The 13,677-nt window shown below is 37.5% G+C and overlaps 2 protein-coding genes and 1 non-coding gene across 3 annotated transcripts in view; 1 reads left to right on the top strand and 2 right to left on the bottom strand.

Annotated features, from left to right (window-relative positions):
* LOC102314556 (cadherin-1) overlaps nt 1-13,677 on the bottom strand; it is a 41,903-nt gene that overhangs the window by 20,757 nt on the left and 7,469 nt on the right. The gene's annotated exons all lie outside the window — the stretch shown is intronic.
* On the top strand, nt 1,399-1,504 carry LOC121812313. The gene has a single exon (XR_006052990.1). It is a non-coding gene; the product is annotated as a U6 spliceosomal RNA (small nuclear RNA).
* On the bottom strand, nt 5,895-13,595 carry LOC102313954 (blastomere cadherin). Its single transcript, XM_005948288.3, has 7 exons — nt 13,240-13,595; nt 9,230-9,385; nt 8,221-8,362; nt 7,831-8,003; nt 6,987-7,070; nt 6,378-6,430; nt 5,895-5,989 (listed from the first exon to the last, which is right to left on the bottom strand). Exons 1-6 carry the CDS (start codon nt 13,465-13,467, stop codon nt 6,413-6,415), a joined length of 801 nt encoding a protein of 266 aa, XP_005948350.1. The 5' UTR covers nt 13,468-13,595; the 3' UTR covers nt 5,895-5,989; nt 6,378-6,412.

Here is a 13,677-nt window from a genome sequence, read left to right as displayed (position 1 = left end):
GTTACTGGAAAACTAATGGAAATGACATCAGTCTGACACAGAAAAGTGGTGATAGCTGCTTTTTCTGAAAAAAATAAAAATGTATATTCATTTAGTTTTTAATAAAAACAAAAAATAAACCTAAAACAACTGTACCAAAGGACCAGAAATAATTATGCTGAAAATGGAAATCCAAAAAGAGATTTTTAGATTTAAGAAAATGCACATTTTGAAAAATCTCCTCATGTTTTGAGGTTGTTCCTTCAAATCATCAGGCAGCAGAGAGACAAAATCTTAATGTTGAAATGCTGAACTCTGAAAGTGGCTGCAGACTGCCATCTCAGGTCTCGACTTAAATACAGATGACGATGACAACAGAATCTTTTTCCATATACAGTTATGTTGAAACTGTGACGATGACAGAGGGGGAGTTAGAACATTTCCAATAACAGCATCACTGTGAGTGAAAGGGTGATCCACATGATTGCCAGTCAGATGATGCTCTGCTGCTTTCCTTCTGTACAACTTCCTGTTTCTCCCATGTGTCATTGCCCTGAGGCTTTGTGACTCATGCTGGGATGAGCCTGTCAGTCATGCTGTGATAGCGGGAAACCAGAAGCTGTGTTGAAACAGTGTTCCCATATCCTGTGATGGTGGTGGGGACTTCTCCTATTGCATCCACACACATGATGTGTCCTCCATTGTTATACTGATAAAAGAAAAAGAAAGAAAATATTATTATCAAAGAACACTGTCTGCATCTCCGCCAACTGTATGAAACATTTAGATTAACTGGTTAACTATCTGTACACGCCCTGCTTCATGGAGTCAAAATCCACACGAACTGCTAACAAATACAAAGTCCTGCTAGTGCAAGGGAAGTTATCTTATATAGAATCAAACACAAAGCGAAACAATGGTCTGTTTTGCAAACGTAAATATAATTTTTGGAAAGTGTTCTTGCCAAACAGTAACAATGAAAAATTCCCTTAATGATAAGGGATTCCAGGAAAGGTGAATATACCACCACGCCTGTGTGCTGGCCTTGTTGCTCTGTGCTTGTTGTCCAAAAACTGCTAAAACACAGCCAGTGTGGCTCACTGGAACATTCCTTTATTACCATGAACACGCACACTGGAGTTTAGTTTAACTCAGTCACACACAAACCACAAAGCTTCGAAGACCATGTTAATCTGCCACTAAAAACAGCCTACTGTTTGATTAGTCACACTGAGCCCTTTTACAGTCTAACTGTAAATTTGAGCTGTTGTCAAAGATGGAAGCTTAAGAAGGAATGGGTGGACACAGGTGCCACAGACAGCAGAAGTGATAGAAGGTCATCACTTTTGTATTAATGTGAGATTGAAAAAGGGGGGTGGCAGCAGCCATTTTGACATGAGGAGGTAAGGTAAGGTACACACTTGCTTCGGCAAGCGCGTACGCTAAATTGGATACGATACAGAGAAGATTAGCATGGCCCCTGCGCAAGGATGACACGCAAATTCGTAAGGTACACACGAAATGAGTTTTGGTTTCGTTCTGTTGAGTGTGTCAAAGCTCTCTCAGTGAGCCACTTCAACTTGTAGAGGCAGTAGGCACTAGTAGAGGCAAGCAAACAACTGTTAGCTGGATCTGTCAATCATAGCACCCAGGCCTGATGGAGGGCTGGGTTACAAATAAATAAGTAAAAATCAGCCACTATACACTTGTTATGTAGGTGGAAATGTCTTTTGTAACAGGCTGTAAACATTAACGTTATCACTATTTTTTTTTAGATGGGCATAGACAGGTTAAGAGCCGCTCTTCCATAATGTAGCAAGCACAACATCCCAGGTTCAATCTCAGGAACGGACTCAAAAGTCCACATTATTAAACACGTACGTTCAACAAGCTTTAACCTGCATTGGTTCCCTTTATATTTCTCTCTCTGATCGTGTGTCACCAGAGTTCAAATGAGTTGAGCTCTCAGCTAACGGCACTGAACATGTTTGCAGTAAATATACCTCAGGCTGCTCACTTCCTGTGCTGACATGTTTTCTCCTGCTGGGAGTGTCTCTAAACACACTGCGCTGCGCTAACAATTTAGCCTAGTACTATGAAGCCAGGATGCTTTCAGAAAAACAACTCTTGTAACGACTTCACTTTAACAATAACCAAAGAGCAAAAAGAAAAAAAACACATCCATGGAAACTGGCTGGCACAAACCAAAAGAATTCTTCTTCATCTCCCCCATAACCACATCCTAATCCCTGGCAGACTGGAGCCTGAGGACGAGGCCCGTCTGCTGTTTATCTCTAAGAAATCTTGTGACCACACCTCTAATCTTTACCTCTGCATGTGCTTGTTGTGTGTGTTTAATGGCCTGTCTATTGTCATTCAGGTGCGAGCATAGGTGTGGCTCTTTTTCAGAATTACAGTCATTGACATTAGTAAACACAGGAAGCAAATCCAAGAGTAGGGCAGGAATGGCATTATTCTCTGGTTTTACCTGGCAACAGCCACTGTGAATATGCTGGTAAAACTATGTCAATGTTTGGTACAAAACCTTCCCCAAATGTTTTTTCAGTAACTGACACACCTCTGTGCCTTTCAGCTAAGCTGTTCCACTGCAAACAGAAGCAAGAGCCTGGCTTATCAGCAGCTGTAAAACTGCCTCACTCGCTGCAGACAGCAGAGGCTTGCTAAACAGGAACAACTGGCTCGCAAGACAATAATATCACATGTGCTTTTATTTCAGGTCTCTTTATCATTCACTTTAAAGTGTCAGAAAGCACAAACAATACCAGCAGTCAAGTCATGCATATTAATGTTTTCTTATTCACAAAATCCTTCCAGCTCCCGTATGTTTCACTTCCCCATAACTGCAAACAGCATGCAGTTAGCATTTAGCTAAAGAGCCAAACATTTTCAAGAGCCAGTATATCTAAAGGAAGTCTGGCCCAGAAACTCAACTCAACTCCATTTGTAAATGTTTGCCAACAAGTTTATCCAGGTGACAATCCCAGTTTTGTGTTTCCAGCTGCCTTGAAAGAACAGATAATTATGTAGAACAGGTTTTACGTAGCTTGTTGTTTGTTTCTGTTTGTTATTGTTTCCATTTTCACTGTCTTTCTGCGTGGTTTGCAAATTGAAGTAAACCATTTGTAAACACTGGTGTATTTAAAGCTTTAACTAAGGCAGGAAGAGCGACTACAAAACAAACAGTTTAATCCACAGTTAGTTTATCGCGTATATCTGGCTAATAACCTGCTACCAAACACCCAGCAGACAGACAGGAACATGTTTGAGTCTGAATTCCCGGAATACAGACTACAGACGGCCCACTTGTCTGATCTTGTTTGTTGGAGACTTTGCTTTCAGTTTGATTCCTTGTTTTTTATGGAAGTCCTAATCAAAATGGCTTCAGAAGAAAATCACAAAGGAAAATTTGTAAAAAGAGTTGACAGTGATTCTCTAAATCAGGGGTGTCCAAATCCAGGCCTCAAGGGCCGGTGTCCTGCAGGTTTTAGATGTGTCCAACACAGCAGATTTAAATGGCTAAACGACCTCCTCAACATGTCTTGAAGTTCTCCAGAGGCCTGCTAATGACCTAATCATTTGATTCAGGTGTGGTGACCCAGGGTGAGATCTAAAACCTGCAGGGCACCGACCCTCGAGGCCTGGAGTTGGACACCCCTGCTCTAATGGTCAGCATTATTAGAGACCCTTTCACATTAGAGGCCTGTTTGATTCAATGTTCAAATCAAACTTTGTTGTTTAAAAGGGCGTGATGACATCACAGTTGGGGTGGCACACAACTTAAATCTTTTCAGCCTCTTTATGAGCAGATTGTTGTTCCTCTTCTTGTTTAGGTTGATTTCGTTCAGTTATTTTGTTTTGTTTTTGGTTTCACTATTGCTATTAAAAATATTCCAAAGATATTGTTAAACAAAATATGTAGCTTAGTGCAGTTGATATTTGCACACAAGAAGTTCATTCTGAAATTAAACTTCTTTGGATATAATAAAACATTAATATGAAAAAGAATATAAAAAAGAAGAAAAAACAACCTAAATGGCAATCCTCATACCTTTGCCTTCTCTAAATCATGCACAAAGCAAAAAATTGCAAACATCTTTTCCAAAACAATAAATTAACGATATTTTTCTCGTATTATTTCACACATGCATGACCAACAGACCAGATTTTGTAAAGTGAGTGAGTCGCTGTGCTGGCCTGACACAGTGCACTGAGAGCTCAGACCTATAAGTGAAAGCAACATAGTCAGCAGGCTGGACTTCACCGTCTTTAAATAACATGGCGTTACTCCACCAACAAGCTGCGACTTGCAGTGACAGGCAGCCGGGAAGCCTGAACCAGTCGCTGCCCACTGTTGAAATAGGAAAGTTATTATAAAGGTCTATGGTTTCACTTTTCTTTCCTGTCAGACATGTTAAATGAGGTCGTTTTCTGTTAATGGTTTGGTTATACTAATGCATGTGAATTTGTCGCCATCTAGTGGGCAGCAGTGTATATGAATAACATTCAATTGGGCAGACTTTCTTCTTCATGCATGATCAAAATGAACCCAAGTTTACAAAGCAAGAGCACCAAATTAGAGTGTTGTGTTCCTATGCTTTCATGATAGTGTATAAAAAACAGTCCCAGTTTCAACCTTGTGATTTTCAATGCTTAATTTTATTGGCTTTGACTGAAAGGATACAAGAGGCAGCATAGCAAGAGCAAGAGATAGACAGTTACTGTAAAAAAAAAAAAAAAAGAGCAACAATCCCATTTTCCTTTCTTATACATGTATAGTACATATACATTATTTAATTTGTGTTTTATGCAGCAGGCCATATTAAAAGAACTGTGACTATACGGTATTGGGCCACAATGTTAAAAAACTTACTGGTGATTAACACTGGCTGTTTTGTCACAATGCCATTTTCTGGTGGGTAACCTGGGTTCCCAGCACTCATGTGGTTCTTATGTTGAGACATAAGGTAATATGTCTATAGGTAATAAAAAACCGATATTTGACAAATGTAAAGGTTGGTGCAATGATAGAGATAGTTCTGTTTTCTGATCTTTAGGCTGAATAAGGATTTCTCTGGAGTCAAAGCGGACATGCGTTGATAGTTTTTGCAGGAATATATTTATCTGTGTTAGTCAGTCTATTTGCTGGGAAAAGCTCACTAAAAATGATATGAATAAAAACTATAATTGCAGTCAAACCCTGTTATTAAGTAAAAATAATATGCAGCACCAAGTATATTTTAAACCAGACAATATCGACTGGATTGTGTTTTCAATTCATGAAGTGGTAACTGGATCTGAAATATCATTTGGCATGCAACAGCAAAATGATCCCTGTCATCATACACTTCCTCTACACAACATCCACTTACAAGTTTCTTCCACAAACTTGTAAGTGGATGTAATAGTACTTTATTTTGAGTGTGCATCAAGACAAAGTAACAGTACTTAATTTCTTTGGAATTTAAAGATACTTTTGGACATAACCAACTGTGAACTTTTATGTTCGGATACCAATACTCTTAATTAGTTATATATGTTTCAGTTACTATAAAGAAGTATATTCCTCAGTGACAGCATGATCATGTTCCAACACATCATCAAATCTATTGTTTATGCAGCTGCTGACTGTGGTTTACACCATTTGAATCTTTTGTTTTCTTTGACAAACAGAGCAAGAAAATCACTTGAAGGAGTGCTCGCTACAATAATCATGGAAAAGAAAAGCAGCAGATACACAGCTCCCCCTGGAAGTTTTCTAAGACACATATGCAGAGCTTCCCACCACCTACAAAATGCTTACATGTGAATAATAACTATGCTGGGAATTTATTGTCACATGATCAGTGACAAACCAGCTTTGATCATTCACACCCATTCACATAAGCACTTTTTTCTATGTAAGTGCTTTTTATCTAACATTCACACATGCATATGAAGAGAGCGTCATGTAGAATCAGCCAGTGATAGATGTCTCTGATGTCTTCATGCTCTGTTTTGGGTAAAACACAACAAAAGTTTCTAGCATATCAATACGGAGCCACCAAACCAGGGTGAACAATGTTTTTCTTCAAGGGGTCAAACTGACTCAGGATCAGTGGAAATGCAGTAAGTGGAACAAATCAGAAATTACTGTTTGTTTATTATTTTAAAAAGCTCCATTTTTGTTTCAATTTTGTTCTATCCAGAAATGTAGATTCTGTAACAGTAAGGTAAGAGTGCCAGCTCCTTGTGGGTTAATTAAGAAGCACTACTTCTTGTCAGAAGTTAGGTGATGTTAATATTAATTCTAGAAATGTTTCAATGGGGGAAGTGATGACAATTAGTGTAGTTCACTATTGGACAATTCAGTTTAAAAAATGAGATGTAGTTAAACTTACCAAACAGGAACAGGAGATCTGAAGCTTTTCCAGGACTACTGGCTCTGCACCACCTGTTATTCAAACACAGGCTTTTAAAGTGCCTCTAAAAACAACAACCGACTGCCAACTACCACATTTTGAAAACAAGGGGCAGCATTTTCACAGTGACAATGTTGCTACTGCTATCCTGTTTTTACTTTTGATGTTGGTTTTTAGCCCTCAGTTAATCAAGAAACTTTACGTTTTTCCAAGGTCAATACTGGACATACAAATATCTTTTTAATATGTAGCCTGGTTTTATACAACATGAAAGCACAGCCCTCCTGATATGGCACAACATCTCATTAACACACCTTGTTTCTCTGCATTATTTTGATAGCTTTAAGCTAATTTTGGATAATCCTGAACTACTATTAAAACACTATTCATGAAAAGTGTTCTCAGAAAACGTGTCAAGGAAAGAGCATTTCATTCCTTTGTAGTAATGCTGACATCACCACACTGAGAGCAACGGTGCCCAACACTGGGCCAGCCCAGAATCTATTTGACACCTCGGCTAAATTTGCAAACGTGGAGTGATTATTAAGACCCTCTAGTGACAAAGAGAACATTGATGTTATCTCTGACCTTGATGATTACTTGTGCTTGTCCAGATAACCCTTCTCCCTCCATATCTGCTGCCTGTACTGTCAGAGTGTACTGTGGATATTTCTGTTGGAGGAGAAATATAACAAGTTCAGCTCATCAACAAGAAGGATAAAACATTCTATCATCAGTTTGTATCCAAAGGAGACTCTGATGAGATACTTCTCATTTTAAAGTTCAGTGGAATATGCTAACTAATTTCTGTTTACATAGAACTGACAGTGTCATGTGACAACATCCCAGCAGAACAAAGTTTTCAAGTTGATTATTAGCAACAGGAATATATGGAATCAAGCTTTTTTCTGAAACCAGAAAGAGCTGACAGACACTTTGGTGCATTTTAATGTTGCAGATTCATCTAATGCTATAATGCTGTCCACCCTATGAAGCTAACCACTAACTGTGTGGTAGCATAGGCAGAATGAGAGCCAGGGAGTTTATTTTCCAGTTGCACTCAGAAGAGACAGTTTTATTTCATTTTTGAACATATATCTTTGAGACAGCACCAGATCATATTTAACTTTGTCTACACTGACACACCTGTGTTAGCCTACTTCAATTAGTGGACATAAGTGGACAGATATCAGCTAAACAAGTAAAATGGAATGAAGTCGTGATCTTTTCCTGCTTCTTTGATACAATTTGCTGTTTGTTAAAGCTGTTTTTAATTTGTAAAAAAGTGGTACAGGGGAAAAGAAAAGTTAAAACTGCCAACTTAATAGTTGTTCTTTTTTTTCTAAATCCCTTGTATGCCAGTCATAAGTGGGTCCCCTTATCCCGAGCTGGCCAGTGTGCTTACTGTCACTGAATGCGTTAGAAGGCTAACCTCTCTGTCTAGTCCAGTGCCAGCAACACTGATGGCTCCAGTAACTGAGTTGATTTCAAACATGTTGTCACTGGGCAGCTGCGGGTCCTGCCTCAGAATACGGTAACGGATATCTGAGTTGGCATTATCTGGTTCATCAGAATCTGTAGCCTCGACCTTAATCACTTCAGAACCTGGAGAGAAAGAATTCAGAAGTAGGAATTAAGAACAGTCATTCAGGCTTTGTTTATCTTTTATTTATAGTAGGTTTTCAATGTACACATCCCACTTTACTGAATCTAATTACAAATAAAGTACCTTGTAACTATTAGCAACAGATTCCTTTTTCTCCTGTAAAAGTGAAACAAGCACACATGACAAGCAAGCTTAAATTAAAAACACTATCAGTACCTTGTGCTGAGTTTTCAGCAACTTGTCCCTCAAAGGTGTTTTGAGAGAAGACAGGTTTGTTGTCATTCTGGTCGATGACTTTAACTGTAACACTCATGACCTCCTGGTGATCTCCACTTTCTGCCACGACATGCACTTGTAGCTGCCAATATACAATCACATTAAAATTATGTTGTTCAAAAGAGAATAAACAATGTACATTAATGCTTTTATTCAAAATAATAGGAACATTTTGGGACAGAGAGAAGGAAAGACATGCAGCAAAGGGCTGCGGGTCATACTCAAACCCACACCTGTTGCTGCTGCTGTGGTAAATAAAATAAAAAAATCTGTCAGCACAACTCTTTGGGCTTAAATTATTAGAAAGACTTCTGACAGCTCATTGCTCAGACTATGTTTTAATTATAAAACAAAAGGTTATAATCTATTTTCTTACAAAGAACTACCATAAATATCTTTGGTAGATAGTGAAACATCCACACTTTCCTGTTGTCTTTCTGTGACTTAATACTTTGATGCAGTATAAATGGGAGAGAAGCTATAAAACTTGTAAAACGTGTTCATCTGGACGTAACATTTAAGTGGAAGAAATATTGGCCATGAGTACCATCCAGAGAGAGTTGGGGAAAGGCTGCAACCACAGCATTGTAAGATGTTGAAAGATGGTGGACAGGGAGGATGCTGGTTTGAGCAGGAGTCAAGGAGCCTGTTTATGTGAACCACCTCTGAACTGAAGAGGGGGCCCAAGGTTTACATCTCTCACTGCAAATTCATTTGTATTTTAATTTAGATTCAAATAGCATTTACATTCTGAAGCAGTAACATTATTTTATTCTTATGTTAATACATCAATAGATTCAGTTACTTTTGCATAAAAACACTGCTTTCAAGTGGTCCAAGAGTACATTTCAGAGCTTGTACTTTTTCACTTTCACTTAAGTAAAGAGGTTGATTCAGTACTTTTACCTTTACTGGAGTATTTTTTAACACAAGAAAAATGTCACTTTACCTTATAATGGGCTACTTCCTCTCTGTCGACTGGCTGTGTGACATACAGACTGCCAGTGTCTCTATTCATGGTGAAAAGGGCAACAGGAGGCTGATCAGCTCCTGGACCAGTGATGCTGTAATGTAAATTCTGCTTTTGATGTTCATCAGACCGTATCTAAACAAAACACACCAGGATTAGGTTAAACCACTCTCACTGACTACAGTTATAATATTGCACAACAACTATTGTAAAGCAGTTGTGCAGAGGTCTTTAGCTGTACTTTTTTTTAAACATTTATTATTAGCCCATTATTAGTTTTAACAAATTTTACGTAATACACCATGGACATAAAAAAAATGCATAATGATAAAACAGAAAACAAAACAAACCATAACAGAAGGTAAGGGCAGATATACAAATCAAGTCAGCACTTCAAGCCGTTAAGTCCACAGTGTATACGTTACAGTTCACCAAAAAGCTGTAGAATTTTGACCATATGGACCAAAACTGTTTATTTCTTAATGCATAAGTTATTTCCTCCATAGATAGTATAGATGTCAGTCCATTAAACCACTGAGATAGTCCACATATTCTTTGATTTTTCCAACACATAGCAACACAGCGCTTGGCTTCCAAAAGTCGATCGTTAACAGAGCTCTATTGTTTGCAGCAAGTACAAAATTATTTGTGTATATATTTAAAATACACATGTTGGGATCGAGTGGAATCACATCACCAATGATTGGACTTAACAGATTTATTACCTTTTCCCAAAAAACTTTCACATGTGGACATTCCCATATACAGTGAAATAAAGAACTCCTATCCACTCCACACTTAATACAGGTGTCTGGGATGTTTGGGTTAAAATGATGCATTTTTGATGGAGTAATATATTGTCTTGTTAACCATTTATGTTGAAGTAGTTTAGATTAATTGTCTGACTCTGGGCCAAGAAGCATGATTTATACCAATCGTCATCTGATCCATTTGCAAATCATTCCTCCAAGCCTCTAAAATAGACTGCATTGATTCTTTGGAATTTTCCATAAATAATTTGTACGATGCAGAAACTCGGCCTCTCTCATTTAGATGATATATAACTGTGCTCTCTAGAGAGGAGTAGGTGGGGATTTCAAAGCTGTTACCTTGTGTGGTTAAGATAACATTTCTTAATTGAAGAAATTTAAAAAGAAATGTTTGACAGGAATAGAAAATGTACTTCTAAGCTGTTCAAAAGCCATAAGAGTATTATTCCTAAACATATCAGACACTTTTCTTATATCTTGACTGAACCAAAGTTTAAAGCCTGCATCCGCCCTACCAGGAGGAAAGCTGTTATTTCCAAATATTGGAGTGAACCTAGAAAGTTGTGACGTTTCTCCCAAGTAGTTATGTGTTTCATACCAGATCATTACAGTGTTTTTAAAAAAAGGGTTCTTAGTTTGCTTAAGTAGTGCTTTCCTGTTGGCTGAGAAAAGATATAAGTTAGGGGGAATTTTGATTTCTGTAGACTGCATAGAAACTCACACTGGAGTCTGCTCAAAATAAAACATTGCCACTCTGATTTGAGCAGAAGTACCACGTTAAATTAGGAAGTTGTAAACCCCCTCTTTCATAAGGAAGGTATAGTAAGGAGATTCTGAGCCTTGGTCTTTTGCTATTTCAGATAAAGTTTCAGAATAGTTTTTGCAAATCTTAAAAGAAAGATTTTGGTCGAGAGAGAGATATTGATTGAAAAAGGTAAAGATATTTGGGCAAAATTTACATTTTTAGTATATTAATACGATCAGTTAAAGATATAGGTAATTTCGTCCATCTATTTAGGAGTGTAGTAACTGACGTCGTTAAGGAATTATAATTGGATGCAAGAATATTTTCAATTGAGGGAATTAATTTCACACCTAGATAAGTAAACCCATGTTCAGATTGCAGAAAGGGAGGACTTTGCAGAAACTGGAGGATTTTGTCGTTCATTTTTATTGAAAACAGGATCATATCATCTGCATATAGGGCAATACGGTGGTCAACATTGCCTACTTTAATTCCTGATATGTTTTTATGATTCCAAATTGGCATTGCAAGAGACTCAATTGCCAAGGTGAACAAGAGAGGTGACAAAGGGCACCTTGTGTAGTACCGCGATAGAGTCTGAATGGTGCGGGAAAAAGACCGTTAGTTAAAATCTCTTCTTGAGGATTGGAGTATATCAATTGAATCCATTTAAAAAATCTGTTTCCAATAACAAACTTTCTCAAAACTTCAAATAAAAATGGCCATTCAATCCTGTCAAGGGCTTTTTCATCATCCATTGAGATTAATGCATTGTCTCTGGTCTATTTTTCCTCATAAATGATCTTCATGACCCTCCGTATATTGTGAAACCTCTGCCTCCCCTGGATAAAGCCATTCTGGTCTGAGTGAATCATATTAGGCAAGAGTGTCTCTAGTCTCGTAGCTAATAATTTGCAAAGTATCTTTTAATCAACAGTGAAATTGGTCTATAAGAACTGCAATTAATTGCTGGCTTTCAATAAAAGGTTTCAGTAAAAGTGTAATTGTTGCAATATTACATGGAGGGTGGGAGAGACCCAGATTCAAATGATTCCTGATACATATCCAATAAGGGCTGGATCAAACTGTCTTTAAATATTTTGTATATTTTTATTGGTATCAGTATTGGTATAATCAGGTCCAGTTTTACCCCCTTTCATGTTCCTTATAGCATTAGTAATTTCTTCTACTCTTATATTAAGCCCTAGTTCATCCATACCGTTCTAGGAAAATGCAGCTGATCTAAAAAAATCATTTTTTTTATTAAAATGAATTTAAATGCTCAGTTTTGTATAGCTGTTTATAAAAAGTGCAAAAAGAGTCATATATGTTTAGGATCAGCTGTGATCTGTCCTTCATCTGTAGTTACAGAATTTATTGTTCTTTCCTGAGCCTGTTTAATACGCCAAGCCAGTATTTTACTTGCTTTTTCATCCTGTTCATAATATGACTGTTTCAGTCTTATTAAACTGTTAGTAGCTTTATTTAATGACAAAATATTGAATTTAGCTCTGAGTTTATTTAACTCTAGAATTGGAGCATTAGATTTGGATATAAATATCTCTTCCTCAATGTCTTTTGCCCTCTCAGGAAAGCCTCCCATTTTAAAGTAGCCGTGGTTTGAGTTGTATTATAAGCAAAGTAATAATCTATTTGCTTTCCAATGTGTTCCAAGAATTCTGGATCTTTCAACCAGAAAGATTGCAGTCGCCATCTGGTGGTAAATAATGGTAAGCTAGGTAAATATAGTTGAAATGAAACGGTGGAGTGATCTGATATGACAATACTATCACACCAGGATTTAGTTACCATGGATACCAAGAATGCAGAAAGTAAGAAATAGTCAATTCTGGAAAAGGTCCCATGAGTGCTAGAGTAGCAAGAGAAAGTAATCTTATCTGGGTGCATGTTTCTCCAAACATCAACTAAATTGAATTCAGTCATAAATTGTAGTATTTCCTTTCTAGACTGCTTATGAGCTGAATTGACTCCACTTGATTTATCAACACTTGAATAAAGTGTGCCATTAAAATCTCCCCCAATAATGAGATATCCTGGAAATAACAAAACAGATTTCTAAAAAAAGATGGGTTGTCATTATTGCATTCATATGTATTAAGTTCAATTTGTGAGGCTATCTCACATTGGACAATAAAACATCTGCCATAACAATCACTAATAATGTTAACAAGGTTAAATGGTACTGAGTTATGAATTAGTGTAATTACGCCTCTGGATCGAGAATTATATGAAGCATGAATAATGTGACTCGACAAATTAAAGCTGAAGTAATATTTTTACAAGCGACCCACCTAACTGCTGATGACACTATTAGAGTAAGGAGACAATGGCCGGATTCGATTCATAACTTGTTTCAGTTTAACCAGTTTATTCAACCTTCGAGTAAACCAATACAGAGACATCCTGTGCAGAAACAAAAGTCTGAAGTTAATTTCAGAATCAGATTCTCTTACTTCAATTAACTTAATAGGATAGGGTCCTCTGTTGTTCTCAGTGAAGAAAATAGCTGGAAAAACACGTGCAGTGTTGGGTTCCACGTTGCTGCTGCTGTCAGGAGCATTACTGCTGCCATCTGTCACCGTGAGGATGACTTTGGTTTGTCCAGTTAACCCTTCTCCTGCCATATCTGCTGCTTGTACTGTCAGAGTGTACTGTGGATATTTCTGGTAAGATACAGACATCAGCTCATCAACAGGAAGGAAGAAACACTGACATCGGTTTTACAGACTGTAACGCAGCCTTCAGACGGACTAAAGCTCTTCATCTATGAAGGCCGATTCTGCTGAAAAGCTGAACTTTAACTTGTTTAATATTTTACTTATGACAAACATGATGCTTTTGAGAGGCGTGACCAAACTTAATAAAATAAAGTATTCCTTGACCATTTGGCA

The sequence above is a fragment of the Haplochromis burtoni genome, unplaced genomic scaffold, assembly GCF_018398535.1.
Source record: "Haplochromis burtoni strain Fernald_Lab_line unplaced genomic scaffold, NCSU_Asbu1 Contig_525, whole genome shotgun sequence".
NCBI lineage: Eukaryota > Metazoa > Chordata > Actinopteri > Cichliformes > Cichlidae > Haplochromis > Haplochromis burtoni.
This window is presented reverse-complemented; position numbering and strand designations above follow the sequence as displayed.

What these genes read in the sequence shown, in the direction of transcription:
- LOC102313954 (XM_005948288.3), bottom strand. Translation starts at nt 13,467, where the DNA reads ATGTCTGTATCTTACCAGAAATATCCACAGTACACTCTGACAGTACAA. An exon ending in TGCTGAAAACTCAGCACAAG is followed by an intron (nt 8,004 to 8,220) that starts GTACTGATAGTG and finishes CTTTCTCTCCAG; the next exon opens with GTTCTGAAGTGATTAAGGTC. An exon ending in GCACTGGACTAGACAGAGAG is followed by an intron (nt 7,071 to 7,830) that starts GTTAGCCTTCTA and finishes CTCCTCCAACAG; the next exon opens with AAATATCCACAGTACACTCT.